The sequence below is a fragment of the Physella acuta genome, unplaced genomic scaffold (genome assembly GCF_028476545.2).
Source record: "Physella acuta isolate Inbredline_101_S28 unplaced genomic scaffold, ASM2847654v3 ptg000118l, whole genome shotgun sequence".
NCBI classification, from domain to species: domain Eukaryota; kingdom Metazoa; phylum Mollusca; class Gastropoda; family Physidae; genus Physella; species Physella acuta.
In genome coordinates, this window is record NW_026731638.1 from 165,362 (window position 1) to 187,905 (window position 22,544).

The following is a 22,544-nucleotide window of genomic DNA, read 5'->3' on the forward strand; positions in this document are numbered from 1 at the left end:
CTATGTTTTTGAAAAAAGGTGTATATTGGATGGGTAAACTATGAAGATCAGAATAATCAGATATTTATTACTGAGGTATCCGCTGCTGTCTGTATTTTCTAACGATGAACGTGAGAATATCTGAGATTTAGTGACGCTATGTTTATATTTTGAATTAAGAATAAAAAAAAACAACTTTTATTTAACACATTACTGGGTGTTTATTAAAAACAAATATAAAAAGGCATCGTCATGGACTTCAACGATTTCTTTATACCAATCCCACAATACATAACGTGTTGTTGAACTGTTTTGTAATTTACCATGTGGGTTGCATCTAATAAACAATATCTTTATACCAGCCTTACAGCACATAACACAACGTTGTTTAAACTTTTTGTAATTTACCGAGTGTGTATTGTAGGCCTATCTAATAAAATACGAACGCTCATTAACAAAAGTATTCTTTCCAGTTCTCTTATGAGTCAGTACTAATGCTTTAAAAATAAATAAAAAATAAAACTTTTATGGGAATGATTAACCTAGAGCTACCTTGTGGTAGGGTCTAATTATGTTTAAACCCAGAATAATTTTTACATATCGTGGTAACATAGGCTGTTGAAATATCGAAATCATCATTAAGAAGAGAAAGTTAATCATAAACCGAACGATTAAAATGAATTGTATGAATTTTAAAAATAACGACACGTTATTAACTGTATTGGGAAAAAAACTCACAAAGGGGAGTTAAGGCTAACAATAGTAGGCCTACAATGTAGGGAAAATCTATTTAAAAAATTAGAAATGAAAATAGCCCATGTAAATCTATTTTTAATGTCAAGAGATGTAACATGACGCACAAGCTGCGTTTGTTTTTTGTCGAACAAATATCCTTGTCCGGATTTGATAGAACAATAGACTTTTGTTAGTTATAAAACTGTAGGCCGATGACTGTACACGACAGCGAGTAAACACCACCATTCTGTCTGGTCTTGTTATAAAGAGAGAGACTATTAGCGCGGCCTTGTTGTTATTGTAGACTAACATTAACACGTTATAGCATATTTTTCTACATCGCAAACATGAAGCTATTTATAATCCTATAGAAATGTAATCAAATATCCCACTTCTGCTTGCCTAGCTTGTTTCATCAACATCAATATACAGCAACGTGCTTATAAATATGCTGACATATGAGTAATTTGTTGAAACAAGTCCTAAAAACAATAGCAATCATAAAGGCAAATGCTAAAGATATTTTTTATTTTATTCACATTTTTAATAGAAACGAATACAATAAGCAATAGCTTTTTAAATGTCTTTTTCCTACATCAAGTATATAAAGTCGTGCGTTATATAGTCAATTGTTGGTATATATACAATTGTGTAGTATATACAATAGTCAAGTAGGACTAGCTGCAATTGTTGAGTATGTACAATCGTCTTGAATATCCCATTCTCTCGCATAATTTGCAACAAAACAGCAATATACACATTCGTCTAGCATACACCATCGTTTCATGTAGCTCTAAACATGTGTCTTATTTATACATTTGTCTGATGTATACAGCTGTCTAGTTTATACAGGTATTTCATGTATAGAAATGTCTAGTTTATATAGTTGCGTGATGTATACAATTATTTAGATTAAACATGTATCCGATCAGAGGCGTAGCGTGGGGGGGGGGGGGGCGAGGGATGCGGAACGCACCGGGTGACACCATTTAGGGGGGTGACACCAAGGCAAAAAATAGCAAAATATATAGAGAAAAATTTGAGGGGGGGGGGGGTGCAAATCGAAAGTTTGAGGGGGGGGGGTGCAAATCGAAAATTTGAAAGATTGTTCCCGGGAAGGGTCGATACGCCTCTGGGGGGTGACACCATTAAGTGCCGCACCGGGTGACACCCGACCTCGCTACGCCACTGTATCTGATATATACAACTGTCTATTTTATACATGTATCTGATGTATAAATGTGTATATTTTATATACAAGTTTTTGATAAGATTGTGATTTTGTCTGATAAGGACAAGTTCAAATACTTTTGTACGTGATTCGCTGACGTGAGACTTGTTCTGATGTCAACAAATGTAGGATTACTTTTTAAAGCGACAGAGCTGAGTACTTGACGACGTCACATGAGATTGTTGTTTTGTAAAGTGGAAAGCACTTCTTCCCGTACAGATGTGATGAGGGTTGGGAATACATCCGAGTTTGTGTTACTATTTTAATCTCAGATTCGGTGACTAGATCACGTTTCGAGATTTTCAATTCATCAAATCGACTCATCAACATTGGTGGCATTAGTTGTTTCTTTTTCGAGGGTTTATAAAATTAAGACAGAGATTGTGTTTTTCTGCTGTCTGGTTTCTATGTACATTGTGACATTGATTGTATTGCTGTAAAACCTGTATAGAATTTTTTGCGTAACAGCGTAAAGTAACAATTAACCTGGCTTAAGTAAGTAGAGATAGCTATTCTTTTAAGTTAACTTGTATATTAATTTAAATTCTAGATGTAAATAATAAAAAAGAATAAAATACAAACGTACAAACTACGTACAAAAAGAGTGAGCGTGTATTAATGCTAATAACGACAGTTATTGTAATTAAATATTTCAAGAAACATTAGAGTTACTCTCTGTATAAAATGTAGATTCCCTTGATATAAATTTATTCAGTTTCAAACACTGGACTACAGATTGGACCAAAAGAATGAGCGTCTTAACCAGCGATAGCATGTATTGGATTGTTCTTTTTTGTTTGATTCGAATTTCAATTTCATTTCAAGGTAAACTTTACATACCAAAAGATTGATACTATTAATTTACTAATATATAATATAATATTATATATATATATATATATATATATGCCTCCATATTTATATAATCTACACGCAGATATTTAAATGGGAAACATATTTTGTGCCTTATATTCAGCAGAAAAACATTTTGTGCTTGATTTTCAAAGTCTAAATGGCACTGACAGATCATCTAAAGATGAAATCCAAGACGCTTTGTGCCAGATTAATTTTGGTGTAAAGATCATCAGTTTACAAATACAAGGGGTACAGTTAACACTAATGATTATGTACTCTACTAACCTTTATAAAATGAGCGTACCTTCGTACTATATATATATATATATATATATATATATATATATATATATATATATATATATATATATATATATATATATATATATATATATATATATATGAATGAAAGAGTTCCAAATAGAGACTACTTAAAAATCCCTTTAAGAAAGCGAATTATGTTTCTGATTCAAATGTTGTCAGTAATGAACCAATAGATCTCTGATTCCTAGAACGACTGCAATGTATCGATCCACATGATCTCATGGTGGACTGACGACCAAAGAGATTTATTTTGTTACGTGGCTAATTCTTGTAACGGCAAGACTCAATGTTTGGTCAATCTCCGACAGTTTACCTGTAAAAAATCTCTCCATAATATAACAAAACTCAAAGTCAGTTACGATTGTTTACCTATAGGTAAGTCTGTTTTTTTGTTAGGTTTATTTTACGTTATGTTTATTTGTGTGACACAGACTAAAAACAGGTTAAGTACAGGTAGCATTGCACCGAAATATACTTGGAAATCCTTGAAATATATTTGTGAAAATATTAACCATATCATATTTTAAAATGCGTAATGTTTTTAAGCTATTTTATATGATATACATTTTAGTTTTCCTTTGGGCTTGTTTGCTAACCTAGATTAATCATTAGAATTAATTCATTTTTAGTCATTAGATATTTATTGGTTTTTAAATTTTAAATAATTAAGATCTTTATTTTATAAAATACAGAAGTTGGAACTTATTTTATTTTACAGCACCAAATGATTCAAATGTGTTTGACCTAGGACTCAGGTTTGAGAAGGAAATAGTTCACCCAGAAGTAACGCCACATTACCTGGTTCTGTATAGAAGAAATTATTCCCAATCGATAACTTGCTCTCTTGTTGTGGAGCCAGAAGCAGAGCTTAAAGTTTTACACATGGCGCCCCACACAAGTTTAGTATTTAATCTTTCTAGTCACACAAGTTATCACAGTGAAGAGGTTTCTGATAAATGTATACGATATTTTGTAGATGGGTAAGTCTCGAACAGTGGCGTAACGAGGTCGGGTGTCACCCGGTGCGGCACTTAATGATGTCACCCCCAGAGGCGTAGCGACCCTTCCCGGGAACAAATTTCGCTTTTCGATTTGCACCCCCCTCTCAAACTTTTGATTTGCACTCCTCCCCTCAAACTTTCGATTTGCACCTCTTAAAAGACTATTTAACACTCGAATTAATCACTTAATTAAGTGGAATTATCATTTTTCTCTATATATTTTGCCATTTTTTGCCTTGGTGTCACCCCAAAATGATGTCACCCGGCGCGGTCCGCAACCCCGCCCCCCCCCCCCCTCGCTTCGCCACTGGTCTTGAACATTATTGAGATATATTTTTATACCATAAGCGTCACTAGAAATCATTTTGCCCTCCTGTCCAATTTAACGCAAAATCTTGCTATTTAACTCTAGCCTTTCTTTTATCATTTGCCATCACCCTTAGGAATTAGGTTATACCTTGATTAGATATTGAGCTCATATGCCGTCGATCACTGAAGAATCAAAGCATTTCCAACCAGTTTTTAACGAGTATTAAGACAACAAAGCTTGATTCAAAATGTCAATGATTTCAAAAACGTTTCTGCTTCGACAACAAACCAAATTTTAAACACCTTAAGATAGTTGGGTAGATCAATATAAAAATGCCTCCATGTGCTTTCTACTATCCGCATCCTAATAAATACACAGAACAAATGGAAACTATTTAATTAGAAGTTTAGTTTGACTTAAGCTATTTTTAACTATACATAGTAAAGAACTGTGAAGCGTGTTGTTGTGATACAAGAGGTAATTTTTTTTAAAGGGAACATTTAGAAAAACGTCTTCTTTTCTTGTTGTGTAAGGGATATGTTTAACGTTATGTTTATCGTCCGGTTTAACTTTAGGTTTAACATCAGGTTTAACGTTAGGTTTAATTTCAGGCTTAACGTTATGTTTAACGTCCGGTTTAAAGTTATTTTTAACGTCCGGTTTAACGGTAAGATTAACGTTAGGTTTAACATTAGAGTTAACATTAGGTTTAACGTTAAAGTCAACGTGAGGTTAAACGTTAGAATTAAAATTAAGTTTAAAGTTATGTTTAACGTTAGGTTTAACGTTAGGTTTAACGTCAGAGTTAACGATAATACGGATTAACTCCCACGTTAGTGTTGTAGTTAGATATTGTTAACGATAATTTGTATTTTCTCTATATATTGGAATGTACTAGCAAATAATCTAACAATGTAACGATGTTGATGTTTTCCTCTGTTGGCCTAGGGTGCAGATCGTACATAAAGTGACGATTAAAGCTACAAAAATCGACGGCCTAATATGGTTACAACTTAATAAAAGTATGGCTTGTTTAACGATTTATCAAATAGTTCACCTAACTAAAGACCTTTAAAATATCTATTGTCTGAAATGTTTAATTTGTATAAATTTGTATACTTTGTAATATAATTAAAAGTCGTTGATTAGCGCTATTTTCATTTTTTTAATATAAAAAGTAATCCACTTAAAAACTATATTTAAAATAACTACAAATGTCACATTAACTACTTGAAATATAGGCCTAATTATAAACGTTGATAAAAAAATAGGCTGATTAAAACTTGTGTTTTTTTACTTAGCAAAGTCATTTAATTTAACCTGCGACCACAGTGACATCCAGACAACACCCTCTCCTACTAGTAAGTAAATTATAGTTAGGCTTATTTAATTACTCGTATTACTGACTTAATGCCTACATGTGCTAACAGTTCGATCACTGGCAGAATAAATACGACACCAGCAGTACGCACAGTTAATTAAGTTCAATGCCTGACATATACTTATAATTAAGCACTTCGTTGAATCATATTCTTATGCAGTAGCGTAGCGAGGGGGGGGGGGGGGGACGGGGGGGGGGGGGACGGGGGGGGGGACATATGTCCCCGGGCGACGACCTTAGGGGGCGCCAAAATGGGTTGGAAAGATAAATTGAAAAGTTGAGGGTGGTGTAAATCGAAAGTTTGAGGGGGGTGCAAATGGAACTCTCGATGGGGGGGGGGGGTGTAAATCGAAAGTTTGAGGGGGGGGGGGTGCAAATGAAAATCACGAAGGGTGGGGGGTGCAAATGGAAATCTCGAGGGGGGGTGCAAATGGAAAGCTCGAGGGGGGGGGGGGTGAAAATGGAAAGCTCGAGGGGTGGGGGGGTGCAAATCGAAAAGTTTGTCCCCGGGCGCCGGGAAGGGTCGCTACGCCTCTGTTCTTATGTTAGTGTTTTTGCCGTGATATTTTGGTATCTAATGTATACATTAAATCTCGAAAAAAGGAAAAAATAGGGTTCGAGTAGCCTGGTTGGGGGTTAGCGTTCTGGGCATAGAACACATCAACGCCAGTAGACCTATACATTTACAGCGAGTTTGTTCATTACAGTATGGTTGTTTTATTTTTATCAGTTTATACGACAACATTACCTGAGTCAAGTATAGCAACAAAATCAACTACAGCAACAAAACCAACAGAATCAAGTAAAGTGACGACATCAACACAATCAACTATAGCGACGGCATCAACACCATCAAGTACAACGACGACATCAACACAATCAAGTAGCCCTATAGCAACGACATCAACGCAATTAAATATAACGACGATATCAACACCAACAACTATAGCGACGACATCAACACAGTCAAGTATAACAACGACACCATTACAATCAACCACAGCAACGACATCAATAGAAAAAGACATATCGACGGAAACAACGACAGCAACAAAAACGACAGAACCACAGGAAGCTTCTAGCCAAACTACAATCGTCGCTATAGCTGCAACAGCTGGGCTACTCACGCTTGCTATTTTAGTCATGTGTGTGCTGTGCTTTTACCGCAGGTAATGCACTCAATGGTTAAAGGCCTTCGGTTACCATTAAGCCAAGTATTCTATCACCGGAGATGGTGTAAAAAAATGAATTGCATGCTTCGTTACATTTTTTGAACTATCAATCCCTGACCCCATCGCCACGGTCAGCATCGTTTTAAAAGTCTAAAAACTCACTAATGGTAGATGTGTAATGAACACGAATAATAGTGAATTATAAACAGTGTTTCTTCTAGACTTTTTTCTCCGGGGGGGGGGGGGGGCACTTGAAATTTTCGGGGGGGGGGGGGGTAAATTTTTTTCGGGGGGGGGGGTCTTCGCCCCCCCCCCCCCCTCTCCCTTCCCCCCCGAAGAGATGCCTGGGAGAAACTGATTATAAAAGAGCAACCAAGAAAAAAACGTAATTGTAGTCACGAAAAAAGGAAAGTACTCTTTCGATCATGAAGGTTCATAGGTATGTTTCTGTGACCTCGTCGTTTGCACATATAGTGTGGTCAGCACTATGCCCACCTGTTTTTACTCCCCTTAACGTTACCCATAAAAGCTGGGTGGACAGGGATGTTCTACTGCCACGAACCCGGGATTCGAACTCGATACTTTTGGGTTAGTAGTCGTATGCTCTACTATTCGACCTCCCTTTCCCACAAGTTTTCACGATGTCATGTTTAAACTAATGACTTCCAGGTGGTCCGCGCCGTTCAAGCGACTCAGAGACCCACGAGACAGCAGAGTCAAGTTCCGTCACAGACAGCAGCACTACAAGTGTTACATGGAGTATGACATTATCGACGCCTCTGAGAACAATGACACGGTGAGTCAATTTTAAATCAGATGCGTTTTCCTATCTGTTAAAACACACATTGTTAACGTTTTTTTTTGTATCTTTTAGATCACTCCTTGTTAACTTTTTTGTATCTTTTAGATCAGGGGTCTCCAAACGTTTCAGTCCGAGGGCCGCATTAACTATCACATTTCACTTCGAGGGCCAGTTTCTTTCAGGCATGTCTAGGATATTTCTGGGCAAATATCCTCAGCCATCACCAACAAACGATTTTTCCTTTGACGAAAAGATCTCCGCGGGCCGGATGAGAGGACTTCGCGGGCCGCATCCGGCCCGCGGGACGCAGTTTGGAGACCCTTGTTTTAGATCACTCCTTGTTAAGTATTTCGTGTCTCCTAGACCACTCATTTTTAACGTTTTTGTATTTGTTAGACCACTCCTTTTAAGTTTTTCATGTCTGTTAGACTTAGACTGTCCGTTCGTTTTAATGTTTTCGTATCTGTTCACTATGTGATCACACGTTTATTGTACGGACAGACAGAACGTGAGCATAGTCAAGCACTGGTGATTAACTACAGTGAGAAAACTACAGACAAAAACAACTACTTGATATTTACAGACAAAAAACTACAAAACATCTACAAACAAAAGCTATTACATGACATATAAGACATAAAACCTCACATGACATTTACAAACAAAAACAACTACATGACATCTATTCTACAAACAAAAACAACTACATGACATCTATACTATAAATAAAAGCTACTACATGATATCTACAAAAAAAATTAATCTACATTTCATCTACAAACAAAAGCAACTACATAACGTTTATTCTACAAACAAAAACAACTACATGACATTTACAATAATAAACCGGGAGTGATCTCCCCTAAACTTTCTCGAATATTCTTATATAAAATAACAGGGGATGGGAACTCGGGCTATAGACATGATTTTTAATCTATTTTAAATACTTAAAGTTTTAAAAATAGAATAAAATCTCGTAGACAAATTAATTGACCAAGTGAACGCTAAATTTAAAAAGTGCATAATAGTGCGCAATATTATTAGTACTTTAAAAATTTACATTTGTTTTTTGAGAAATCGGAAGTAGCGTAAACTACTACTTCCGGTCAACGGAAATTACTCAAAATTTGACAGAAGGTAGAGAATTAGATCTTTTACTTACATGTGAAATTTCATTTATCTATCTGAAATAGTACTCAAGTCATAGGCTTTTGAAAAATTCAAAGTAGGAAAAGTACCACTTCCGGTTATCGGAAATCGCTCAAAATTTGATAAGGATCTACGATTTTGATAAAATACTTATATATGAAATTTCATCAACCTAGCTGTAACGGTACTCAAGTTATCGTGTTTACACACGGACAGACAGACAGACACACAGACACACAGACAGACACACAGACATACGGACAAGATTGCAAAATTATGTTTTTCCGTATCAGTGAGGTGTAAAACGTCGAGATTTGCAAAAATCTCGATTTTTTTTTTTGCACGATTACAATACTTTCTCTATACTTCGTATATACGAGAAAGTAAAAAACAACTACATGACATCTATTCTATAAATAAAAGCTACTACATATTGAAATCATATAAAACTCATTAGGCCTTGACTTTAAATTCCTCTATTCTTTTAAAATAGTTTAATATATTTTGCTTTTGCAATTATTTGTTTTAAACTAATATCTGCCGCGATTTTCCCCCTCCCCCCTCTATCTAATAAGTCATCAACAGACAAATTCGTCTCAGTTTCTGGAAACTTCTCCGCCCTGGGGGATGAGGATTACAGCGTTATTGAAGACGATTTATTACACTACTCGACACCCTCAGACCAGGGACCCACCAACCCGGGACCCTCAGACCTGGGACCCACCAACCCGGGACCCTCAGACCTGGGACCCACCAACCCGGGACCCTCAGACCTGGGACCCACCAACCCGGGACCCTCAAACCTGGGACCCACCAACCCGGGACCTTCAGACCTGGGACCCACCAACCCGGGACCCTCAAACCTGGGACCCACCAACCCGGGACCCTCAAACCTGGGACCCACGAACCCGGGACCCTCAGACCTGGGACCCACCAACCCGGGACCCTCAAACCTGGGACCCACCAACCCGGGACCCTCAGACCTGGGACCCACCAACCCGGGACCCTCAGACCTGGGACCCACCAACCCGGGACCCTCAAACCTGGGACCCACCAACCCGGGACCCTCAGACCTGGGACCCACCAACCCGGGACCCACAGACTCGCGACCCACACTCCCTGGACCAATCGCCCCAAGACGTACTGTATTAGCGCCAGCTGGTAATGTTTATTCAGCCGAAGAGAAAGTTGAAAAACAAGGGAGCGTACTGATAAAAATTGACGGGCGTGAAGTGTCGTACTCACAGTGCACGGTAGCTTCCCCTGAGTTAAAGGACAAGAATAACAGGTACCAAAATAAAGCTTGTTATGTTTTAGCTCTTAAATGTCGGTGGTCATATGATAAATGTACCATTTCAATCCATTACATCGATGAAGTAGAGTTCATCTTTTTCAATTATCTGAAAATATGAAGGGATAGTGTGGTCAGCAATACACTTGGCTGCCTTTAACTTTCCTTTAACTTACCATATTCGTATTGTATTAGCATGGCGTGTTTTAGTGTATACTGTATAACCAAAGTACTGATGTCAGTCATACATCCTTTGAGGAAAGCAAATTTTAGACCTTTAGATCCATGACCTCTGCTTGTGAAATGATAAAGTGGTCAGGACTAGACTCGGCCGCTGGTCAGACACAATGGTTTAATTAACTACGCCAATGTTAGTTGAACACGTCGTGCAACCCTAACCTCTCTGATAAATTCATTGTTATCCTTTCAACAGTTCCTCTGAAGAAGAGACGACCTCTGACCTTTACACGGAGTTAACGAAAGACGAGGACTACTCACACCTAGAACACACAAACCCGGGCCGAGCACTCACCGAACACGTATATGATGGATAGATTTTTCGAACGTTTTTTTTAATAAGCTGAATGCTGTAAAACTATTGTAAACTAGTTTGATAATGGCTATACTCAAGGTTGGGTGCTACACCAAATCACATTTCGTTATAGTCTTGCACATCCAATGAAACTCTACGCCTATGCTAAAAATCTTTTAAAATTGTTTCAAAGACTTGTGTTTTTGGTTGTCATAGAAACTACAGCCATATTGGATTTTGGACGATTCTTTGAAAATGCTAAGGCCCCGTAAACCCTACTGGGAAATACGCTAACAATCATAATTTTTATAGGACAGTGTTAACTGGAACTTTCTTTTAAGTATATTGTGGAGAAGACGGGGTGGTCGAGGGATTGAGAGTTTTACTGCTGGCCTGTAGGTTCTCAAATTCGGATCTCGCGATGAAATTGTGACTGTTGTAAGACTTCCCTGAGTCTACCCGGCTATGATGGGCAACTAAGAGACCTCAGAGATAGTTAAGGCGGCTGAACCTACTGCTGATCTTCATATGCTGAGTTATAGAAACATGTGAACTCTTCCTTATATGCCTTATGGAACGTTACGTCTGAAAGAGGAATCTATATATATATATATATATATATATATATATATATATATATATATATATATATATATATATATATATATATATATATATATATGTATGTATATATATATATGTATATATATATATATATATATATATATATATATATATATATATATATATATATATATATATATATATATATATATATATATATATATATAATTCTCTTCTGTAAGCGCGCCTTGCAGTCCCCTCTCTTCCTCTCTAGGCATATCGCAACCACCCCCATCCCAACATGGTCTGGTGAGCTGTGGTACACGCTAAATGTTTACAATTGTAGAGATGGATTTAGTTACCGCTATTCGGGGCAGATAATTTAGTTTGAAACTATTTTAAACTTAGGGGAGGTAACTAAGAGGAGGCTGCTTTCGAATTACTGAAAAGAAGAAAATAATACAACTAAATAGCGGCGTATGATACGCTGCGGGTCGGCTCGTATTACTTATTTATTATGTGAAGAACGTGTTGAACATTTTTTACATTTTTTTTATCTAATAGCTTGTTGTAACAATCTTGAATGTGTACTATTTGGAAATTTTGAGTCCACAACATAAAAAGGAACAAAAATTATAAATAGAACGTATACGGTGTTTTATGTTCATTAGAGCTATAATGAGGCTAAGTTTCAGTTCGATATATGAAGAACAAACAGAGAAATACCAAGTTAAAGAGTAATGTCAATTTGAACAATAAAAAATAAAGCAATACTTAGGTTTTGAATACTTTATTTTAGAGATTATCTGGCAATGAAGTTTTGAAATTTGAAATATATTTTTAACGTTAAATTGAGCAAAAAAACAACATAAATATCAATTGTGTTAATTATGCAAAAGTGAAGAATTTAAATAGACTTAAATAGACTTTAAAAAGATTAATACCAAATCCTATATGTTTATGTTATTGCGCATGTCTGTCTTTAAATTTGCAACTGCTAATTTTTTTCTGCCATGAAGCATTTTCTTTTCCAGATTTTCGTTTCGAGTTTAGGGGTCGGCGTGGTCGAGTCGGTAAAGCTAATGGTTGCTACACCGAAAAAGTCTCGAGTTCGAACCCGCGGGCAGATGAGGCCCGACACCTGGGGATAGCCACTCTTCTAGGAGAGACAACTCCAAAATTAAACAACTGCTGCCTTGTAGTTTGTTCTTGGTTGGACAAAGGCTATGGAAGCAAATCCAAAAAGAAAAGCAGGCTGAAATCGGAGTCAATGGCCTCAATGGCGCATAACCAGTTGACACGTAACGCTTAACTGTGTTGGAGGCGTGGTCGAGTCGGCAAAAAGCTCATGGTTGATAAATTCGAACAAAGTCTCGAGTTCAAACCCACTGGCAGATAAATCTCGATCCCCTTCAACACTAATAGTTAAGAACGAAGAAGAAGAAGAAGAAGTTTCGAGTTTTATACAATTTTTGTAAACATTGATGCTATTACTTTTCCAAATAATTGATTTATTTATATATTCATTTGTTGTGTTGTTGCTTGTGCACTGGGTGAAAGGAAAGTTCAAATCCCAATGTCTACTACAGTGGCGGAACTAGAATAAAAGGGCCACCCCGCAAAAACAAATCCTGGCCCCCTTATATATATATATATATATATATATATATATATATATATATATATATATATATATATATATATATATATATATATATATATATATATATATATATATATATATATATATATATATATGACCGACCTATGGGAGGCGATATTGGCCAATGCGCGGATTGGCCGGCCAATCCGCGCATTGGCTGACTTCGGGCTTTGACCGTAACATATATATATATATATATATATATATATATATATATATATATATATATATATATATATATATATATAAACATAATACAAACATTGGATACTCATTTCTAGCCTGATCGAGTTTTGAAATATTTTTTCTTTCAATTTAAACAAATTACAACATGTCACGTGTGTAAGTGCATTAGTCTGTATTTTTTAAAAAGATTTAGAATTAGTCTATTCAAAATGTTTGCTGTAATACTGCCTACCCGCTAGTTTTTAGCCGGTCAAAAGAATATAAAACGTGAAAGCTTTGTATGTGTAATGGTTTCTCTTGTTACGTTTTTTTTTATGTTTTTGTTTTATTTATATTATTTGTTTCAACTATATTTCCTTTTTATGCTATGTCATTCTTTAGTATTAATTTCTTAAAGAAATAATTATTAAGAGAAGTTATTGCTTTTCAATTTGTTTAGTACACATATATTAAAAGGCGCTTAGGAGAGCCCCTATTTAACTATTTAAAAAAGGGAAATAAGTCACGGAAGTGTTTTGAACGTTTGCTTATCTTTCACACTACAGCTCATGCATATTTTTTTTTTTTTACAAAACAGCATGTGTTAACTACTGTATAGCATGACTACTGTAGTAGATCTGTTTGTTATTTACAAAAGCTTTAACCGTCAAGTAAAAAATGCAAGAAAATTATTTTTTTAACTATACAAAATTTATTATGGTCGGCTATGGGCCCCTAAATGGCGTGCCCCCCCCCCCCCCCCCCGTATTGTAGTTTGTCTCCTGGTCTTCTATCAGTTTTGTCAAGAATTTTTAAAAATTCAGTTTTAAGTCCTACTTTTTTTCACCAAAATCTACTGTTTGTATACGAAAACACAATCTTAGGTTAACTTTGAATCTTTGATCGATTTTTCCCTCTAGTGTCACTATTTTTTTATGATTGATCTACGATGTACCGAGGTTTATCGTCGAGGAGAATTTTTAAAAATCAATTTTCGCGACTGGTCAACTAAAAATAACTAGTTAGATATACAGAGAATAAGTACGGAAAAATCTTTTCGAAGCTTGGCTTCCTTTTTTTAAAAAAAATGCAATGTCTATATAAGGAAATTCGATCTTTGGTCAGCTTTTACACATTTTTAACAATTTTTCTCGAGAGTGACACAACTTTTCCGGCTGTAATAGGGGTATAAAAAAGTGGGACAGGCCACAAACAATTAAAGGGCCAACAAGATGGAAGAGGAAACAGCACAACACACGGATACAAACTAGTGAAGGGCCAACAAGATGGAAGAGGAAACAGCACAACACACGTATACAAACAATTAAAGGGCCAACAAGATGGAAGAGGAAACAGCACAACACACGGATACAAACTAGTGAAGGGCCAACAAGATGGAAGAGGAAACAGCACAGCACACGGATACAAACAATTAAAGAGCCAACAAGATGGAAGAGGAAACAGCACAACACACGGGTACAAACTAATGAAGGGCCAACAAGATAGAAGAGGAAACATCACAACACACGGGTACAAACTAATGAAGGGCCAACAAGATGGAAGAGGAAACAGCACAACACACGGGTACAAACAATTAAAGTGCCAACAAGATGGAAGAGGAAACAGCACAACACACGGGTACAAACTAATGAAGGGCCAACAAGATGGAAGAGAAATAAGGACAACAACACACGGAAATACAAAATCTGAAAACCAAAGAAATTTTCTCAATAATAATAATAGCATTATTTGTTAATATTTCAAAATGGCGCACAGAAACTTCACAAACTTAACACAACTTTTTAATAATTTTCTTTATTGTTTCTATTAATTTTATTCCATTTTTATTATATAATTGCAAAGTTATTCAAATTTTAAATCTAAAACATTATGATGAATTTTAAGAAATAAAACAGCTCTCAAGGCATTTTTATGGACTTCATTTTTCTCCAATAATTTTTCAGCCTTTTGTATACATGGGCTCTAGATACGGCACGACAAATCTGAGGAGTGAAATGTTGATTGAAATGTTAAATCATTTACATTTATGCAGAAAAGGAACAGGGTATTACCTCCCTTCCGACGTTAACTATCCCTCCCCCTTTTTTCCCTGTGGAAAATGGAACTTCATCCGGGTAGAAAGGGGGGGGGGGTTATAAGGGGTGTTGATGGGGTAGGGGTGTGATAACATTATGGATACCGCACTAATTATTTATTACTTTAACTTATGTGGATAAAAATAGTTAAATAAAAAGTAAGGGACAAAAAAGAAGGAACTATCACATAATATTTAATAACAATGCAGATATAACTAATGCATATTCATTAAGTTATCATATGGAGAAAATGTGTTGGCCTACTTTATAAACTCTTTCAAAGTGAGATTGGTGTCACCGTCGTTATCCATTTTTTCACGCAATCCTTTGAAATCTTTGTCGTCCACAAACGTGTCCTTGTTAACATCGTAAACTTGAAACAGGTTGGTCGGTATTATATCTTGGGCATTAGAGAAATATTTTTTAAACACTGCAATGTACTCTTTTAGGTCAATTTGCCCATCTTGATTTCCATTCTTATCCGCTTCCTGTTGGGATAAAACCATTATAATATTTGTAATATTCATGCATAATGTTGGTTGTCGTGTTTTGGATGGTGAACAACACAAATTAAACACAACTAGCCGCTGTTTTTAGTTCATCCACTCTTGTTATGTCCAGATTAGGCTAACTCACTGCTTGCACTATGCTTGCACTATTTATCAATTTACTGATAACAACAATTACTTTAACTATATACTTTTGAATATGACGTAACGTGTCTTAGTAAATTATTATTTAATTATTTGAAAGATTTTTTAGCGCAATTTCCATACGGACAATTGCGATTATTAACTCGTCATTTCTGGATGGATGGATGAATGAATGAATGAATGGATGGATGGATGGATGTGTGTCCACAGCTTTAAGTCGTATCTCCTCCTCAACGAAGCAATATCGAGGACTAGTTCTAAAAGCAAATATGTTAAGCAAGTTCCGAGGATGATAGTGGGCTAAAAAATTCCCGGAATTCCTTTCTGGATTTCCCGGAAAAACCAAAAAAACCTCGAACAAATGCAGTTTTTGGCCCATATCTCGGCAACCAGACCACTTAGCGACTTGAAACATCTACCAATCGATTCCTGCCATAATTTAAACCAATATTGCCGAAGAAAGTTTTCAAAAATATCCTTTCGTTCGGTCACAAAAAATTAATTAAGAACATTTAAACTGAGCATCGTGTAGGCCTAGGACGATATTTTAAACTGAGCATCGTGTAGGCCTACTCGTTAAAATCCGTTGATATTTTCTATTACCCCCTACACGTCCGCATATTTTTTAAAATCTCGTTAATAAATATTTTTTCTATTTTGTTTTGAATTATTAAAACTACGTGTGTTGCATTATTTATTTGCTAAATATATGATTTATCTCGATTTAAAATTGTTATGGACACATAAGGAAATTGCGCTTAAATTGTCACTAGACTTTTTATTAACTTGTTTAAATCTACAATATCCTTTTTTTCTTGTATGTATTTTAGCCAAACAAAAAGTTATGTTAGTTTTGTACCACTTCAAATACAGCAATTTTATGGTACATTCATCTCCGAAAACAACGCAGGAATATCTTATTTATAACCGACCTGGATACTTAATTAGTCATTAAAAGTACATATGTTTTCCACCTGAGTGATTACAACAGACGTTAATCAAGGGGAGATAGTATTAGTTCAGCCTTACAATCGCCAACCACTGATCGGAGTTTTAAGCAAAAAAATTTAATTGTTACGTACTAATTGTTTTTGAAAACTTATGCATGTAACGACGGGGGGACAATAATTAAATAATGGGGCATCAGTCCGTATCTTGTAGACACAGACAAATTTATCTAAATCTTTGTCTATAGAAAAACTATAATTAACTACTAATCAAAATTTATTGCAAAAAAGTTTCAACCAAATGTTTATAATAGAAATCAGCAAATTTACTACTTAAAGTACACGTATCATTTAATCTCTTTATACAAAACATAACAACTTAACAGAACACTCAATGAGACATAGCAATCACTTTTACTAAACAATTTTCAACTTTCCACATAGCATACTGCCCATACTCAATACTTGACCAGACGCTCTAAAGATGAGAGCGACAAGTCGTCTAGACCTGCCATAGTCGACTAGACTGAATTTCGTGATTTCAACCGCACAACACCCACTTAAACCACACGCAGCGCACCAATAAATAGTCCCGAAGACCCCATCTCCTAATACAATACAGAATAGTACAATTAATAAAAAGGGAAAAAAAACCCCTTACACTGAGATTAAAACTTTCACAAAATCTGGATCAATAAGACAGCACAACTTCCACATAAAGTCATTAATCAACAAAAAAAAAAAAAAAAGAAACAACAATAAACCGCAATTAAAAACATAAAGCAATTAAATAAAAAATACCATCGAATGAGTAACCAGAAAATTGTTAAAAACCTTTCAATGCACAAAAAATAACAACATAAAACAAACATTGATAGTACTTGAAATCTCTTCATAATTTAGAGACTCATGTTTTATTAAATGAATCACGCTTGTTTTTGTTTTTCATGTTAAGTGCATTTAAAGCCTGTTATATGTTTTTTTAGCTTTATATGGAGCTTGAGGGTTTATACATATGCCTTTATTTATTATTTCGTAAAATCTGTAGATAATATAAAACTTAAATGTTTGATTAGCTGAGGTTGATATATTGAATACAATTTGTAAATTGAGTCATAGGGGTCATCCATAAATGACGTCACACTCGTAGGGGGGAGGGGGGGGTCCGTAATTTTGTGACGATGTGTGATGAGGGGGAGGGGGGGGGTCAGATGTTGCGACGTCACATTTTTGCATTATAAAAAAGCAATGTTAGAAAACGAATTTTAGACGTTATTTTGCGTTTTAGATAACTGTTTTAATAAATTGTAATAGTTTAGACAAGATTTTGGAAAAATATCAATGTTTTAAAAAATTCAACTGCAATTTTGAGGGGGGTTGTAGGTTGAGGTGTGACGTCATTTTAGGGGGGGGGGGGGTCTGGCTTTTTGTTACGAAGTGTGACGGAGGGGAGGGGGGGGAGGTAAAAATCGTCAAAAAAAGCGTGACGTCATTTATGGATGACCCCATACGCTGGTAGAAAGTTATACTTACATTTCTAAAGCTTTAGCGGGAAACTGTAATCTAATAACTAAACAAATTAACAGTAATGTGTTTTATTTTAAACCAAATACGTTGCCGCGGTAACGTTACTTACCATTAGAGATATTTTCATCTCGTCCTCAGTGAGATTGCCGTCTTTGTTCGTGTCTGCAGCTTCGTACTCTTTTGTGGCTTCATCCTCTGCCGGACCAGCTAGTGCTAGTGCAGGAATCAGTAACAAAAGTAGAAGTGGCGTCTTGTCCATGGTCGTCTACAGGAATCAACGGGAGGTTTCCTTCGTTACGTACAGCTTGGTTCAATGGTGTAAAACTGGTTGAGCTCGATGTTCCGGTGTTGTAGTATAATAAGGCGTTGTGTATTCTATATATTGTCGTAGAAAAATGACTGTAAAATGAGTGAATATCTTTTGAGTTCTTTGATTGGTTCATTGGGATTAATTAGCATGAAACAAATTCAACGGTTAATTAATCTCCTGCACACATGAGTGCAAGAGAAGAGAGACGTTCGTACTTGCCAGGTGCACCTTTACAGTCAGTTGACTGCTGTCACGTGGTTACTATCACGTGGTTACTATCAGGTGTTTACTGTCACGTTGAAGCGATGGTGACGTGGTTACGGTTACGTTGTTACAGGGTGCATGTCGCATGGTCTATGGGCTGGCGTTTGGTCAATAGAAATTAAGAGCAGTATCAACAGTGGCGTGAATAGTATGGGATGGTTAGAGTGACAAAATTAGAGTGACATGGTTAGATTGTCGTGGTTAAAGTGACACAGAATTACACAGAAAAAGATGTGGAAAACTGATGTTATAGTGTATGGTTAGAGTGACATAATTAGAGAGACATAATTAGAGTGACATGTTTAGAGTGATATGATTAGAGTGATATGGTTAGAGTGAAATGGTTATAGTGACATTGTTATAGTGACATGGTTAGAATGTTATAGTTAAAATTGACATTATTATATTTACATTTCTAAAACAGCATCTTTAAGGTGACGCAGTAACCGTTAATGTGGTTAAAATGACATTGTGTTACAAATACAAGATTACAGTGAGATGGTTAAAGTAAGATGGTTAGATTTACATGGTTACAGTGACGTGGTTACAGTAATGTTGTTACAGACAAACTACACTCTTGTATATTCTGTTTGTTTGAAAATAAAACTATAGTTGCATATCTAATGCAGCAGAACAGCACCAAAGGATATTTTACCGGACATTAAAGAATGTACCAGCATGTACCCAGTTAGATGTATGCTATTTGCTGTAGTAAATAAAAGCTCAACCTTTAGTTCGGATTGTGTTTCAACTCTCCTGTTATTCACGATTGAGTGATTAGTGGGTGATTCAGCTGAGTGAATGATGGTGTGATGTGTATCAGTTATTGGTGTGATGTGTGCCTATTGGTGTGAGGTGTACGTACTGGTGTGATGTGTATGTAGAAGTGTGATGTGTACCTACTGGTTTGATGTGTACCTACTGATTTGATGTGTACCTACTGGTGTGTTGAGTACCTAATGATGTGTACCTACTGGTGTGATGTGTACCTACGGGTGTGATGTGTACCTACTGGTGTGATGTGTACCTACTGGTGTGATGTGTACCTACTGGTGTGTTGAGTACCTAATGATGTGTACCTACTGGTGTGATGTGTACCTACTGGTGTGATGTGTACCTACTGGTGTGATGTGTACCTACTGGTTTGATGTGTACCTACTGATTTGATGTGTACCTACTGGTGTGATGTGTACCTACTGGTTTGATGTGTACCTACTGGTGTGTTGAGTACCTAATGATTTGTACCTACTGGTGTGATGTGTACCTACTGGTGTGATGTGTACCTACTGGTGTGATGTGTACCTACTGATTTGATATGTACCTACTGGTGTGATGTGTACCTACTGATTTGATGTGTACCTACTTGTGTGATGTGTACCTACTGATGTGATGTGTACCTACTGATGTTATGTGTACCAACACGCACAGCATGCGATATCTAAAGGCTCTATTCCCTATTCACATTTCGCCGTTTAACTACATTTAAAACACATGTTGCACTATTTAACCATTGTGTGCACTCAACACTCGTTGCATATCTAATGCAGCAGAACACCACCAAAGAATATTTTAACAGACATAAAAGAATGTACCAGGATGTACCCATTTTGTTCTATTCTTTGTGCTGTAGTAAATAAAAGCTCAACCTTTAGTTCAGATTGTTTTTCAACTCTCCTGTTTGCCTATTGGTGTGAGGTGTAAGTACTGGTGTGATGTGTACCTGCTGGTGTGATGTGTACCTGCTGGTGTGATGTGTACCTACTAATGTGTACCTACTGGTGTGATGTGTACCTGCTGGTGTGATGTGTACCTACTGGTGTGATCGGTACCTACTTGTGTGACACACTTAGACCTGCGTCATACAGAACCAAGACCCACAGACTGAGATCCACAGACACACACACACACACACACACACACACATATATATATATATATATATATATATATATATATATATATATATATATATATATATGATTCTTGAATCCTCCAGTAACATAATTAATACATCACAATATTTTTTTTACTCGGTCTTACAATACACTTGTGCTACAAAATTAGCTTAGGCTTAAAAAACTTACTAGGTTTCCATAAAAGCCAATTTAAAATATTTAACGTTTTAAAAGTTAATACGAAAGGTAGTGTGCCATTTTCTTTTTGTGCAGAGAGTAAACGGTATTGATGTTGGGTAATGGGATGGTCCGTTTGTACGACCAAAGTACATTATGTATGACGTTGATACACGCTGTTATCGTCATACTCCATGGTATAATGGTATATCTGTACTACCTGTTGCATAGCTTAAGAAAACATGTAATTCATATTTCATATAAATATTAAGTAATAGTAAAATGTGAAATATGAGTAGATTAATTAAGATAATATTTATAAAAGGTTAAGAATACTCATCAAAATATGAAATAATTTCAAAATCAAAAAGTACTTTTACGATTAAAAAATGTGAAGTTCTGTGAAATTTAGTTTGATAACGTGTTAGTTTCCTTTAAATTGTTGACATAACAAGCGTTGTTTTTAGTTGTTAAATTGTAATGACAGCTAGTTTTAAGTCTGTTTATTCTATTACTAAGTTGGCAATTTACTTTTATGTATAGACGCTAGGATTCCGTTAGCTTAATAAAATAATCAATATGATAGATGGATATTTTATGTAAGAATCTCGACTCAATACGAAGGTAAATGAATTATTATTTTAAGGAAACGATGATGGCGTAGTTCGTGTCTAAATATGTAAGTGTTAATTTAATCAACAAATGCTTCAAGACTCCCTGGGTGCAAGCATTGAGGTGGAACCCTCAAGGAAAGTGCAAAATACATCGACAAAAAAAAACACCTGGCAACCGGATCTTGAGTCTAAAACCAAAAAGAGGGACTTCGCCTGGAGTCAGATTGACATGGCACAGGACAGAGGACTCTAGAGATCTTTGGTTGGCGGCCCATACCCCAGCAGGACAGAGGACTCTAGAGATCTTTGGTTGGCGGCCCATACCCCAGCAGGACAGAGGACTCTGGAGATCTTTTGTTGGCGGCCCATACCCCAGCAGGACAGAGGACTCTGGAGATCTTTTGTTGGCGGCCCATACCCCAGCAGGACAGAGGACTCTGGAGATCTATGGTTGGCAGCCCATACCCCAGCAGGACAGAGGACTCTAGAGATCTTTGGTTGGCTGCCCATACCCCAGCAGGACAGAGGACTCTAGAGATCTTTTGTTGGCGCCCATACCCCAGGAGGACAGAGGACTCTGGAGATCTTTGGTTGGCGGCCCGTACCCCAGCAGGACAGAGGACTCTAGAGATCTTTGGTTGGCGGCCCGTACCCCAGCAGGACAGAGGACTCTAGAGATCTTTGGTTGGCGGCCCGTACCCCAGCAGGACAGAGGACTCTGGATATCTTTGATTGGCGGCCCGTACCCCAGCAAGGGTGACGTGCAGTGATGATGAGAAGTGTTGGGTACAGTAGTAGTTGAGAACAGCATTGTACAAGTCAGGCTATGCTTTGATACGCCCGGGCAACATTATCGATTCAGAAATAAAACCAACTAGGCTTACATCTCTCAATCGATTTTTATGTA

General features: G+C 36.5%; 2 protein-coding genes across 4 annotated transcripts; one reads left to right on the forward strand and one right to left on the reverse strand.

The window, feature by feature from the left end:
• Nucleotides 1-2,175: 2,175 nt before the first annotated feature.
• On the forward strand, nt 2,176-11,352 carry LOC131934842 (mucin-2-like). 3 transcript variants are annotated; one of them, XM_059290978.1, is made up of 11 exons: nt 2,176-2,440; nt 2,661-2,770; nt 2,922-3,049; nt 3,313-3,499; nt 3,843-4,104; nt 5,384-5,457; nt 5,737-5,796; nt 6,547-6,985; nt 7,658-7,784; nt 9,515-10,227; nt 10,664-11,352. In XM_059290978.1, exons 2-11 carry the CDS (start codon nt 2,695-2,697, stop codon nt 10,782-10,784), a joined length of 2,187 nt encoding a protein of 728 aa, XP_059146961.1. In that variant the 5' UTR covers nt 2,176-2,440; nt 2,661-2,694; the 3' UTR covers nt 10,785-11,352. The 3 variants fall into 3 exon arrangements, with proteins under 3 accessions (XP_059146961.1, XP_059146962.1, XP_059146964.1); XM_059290979.1 differs by having other exon boundaries at nt 2,925-3,049; XM_059290981.1 differs by lacking the exon at nt 10,664-11,352 and having other exon boundaries at nt 9,525-10,217.
• Nucleotides 11,353-14,986: 3,634 nt separating this feature from the next.
• LOC131934845 (uncharacterized) lies at nt 14,987-18,759 on the reverse strand. The gene is made up of 3 exons (XM_059290986.1): nt 18,487-18,759; nt 15,515-15,738; nt 14,987-15,157 (listed from the first exon to the last, which is right to left on the reverse strand). The coding sequence occupies exons 1-3, from the start codon at nt 18,634-18,636 to the stop codon at nt 15,115-15,117; spliced, it is 417 nt and encodes a 138-aa protein (XP_059146969.1). The 5' UTR covers nt 18,637-18,759; the 3' UTR covers nt 14,987-15,114.
• Nucleotides 18,760-22,544: the final 3,785 nt, after the last annotated feature.

Bases quoted from the DNA above. Each gene is read 5' to 3' on its own strand.
- LOC131934842 (XM_059290978.1), top strand. From the start codon at position 2,695: ATGAGCGTCTTAACCAGCGATAGCATGTATTGGATTGTTCTTTTTTGT. The intron at 5,797-6,546 runs GTAAGTAAATTA...TATTTTTATCAG, and splicing joins GACAACACCCTCTCCTACTA to TTTATACGACAACATTACCT. The intron at 10,228-10,663 runs GTACCAAAATAA...TCCTTTCAACAG, and splicing joins TTAAAGGACAAGAATAACAG to TTCCTCTGAAGAAGAGACGA.
- LOC131934845 (XM_059290986.1), bottom strand. From the start codon at position 18,636: ATGGACAAGACGCCACTTCTACTTTTGTTACTGATTCCTGCACTAGCA. The intron at 15,739-18,486 runs GTAAGTAACGTT...TTATCCCAACAG, and splicing joins AGATGAAAATATCTCTAATG to GAAGCGGATAAGAATGGAAA. The intron at 15,158-15,514 runs GTAGGCCAACAC...TTCACTCCTCAG, and splicing joins ACTTTGAAAGAGTTTATAAA to ATTTGTCGTGCCGTATCTAG.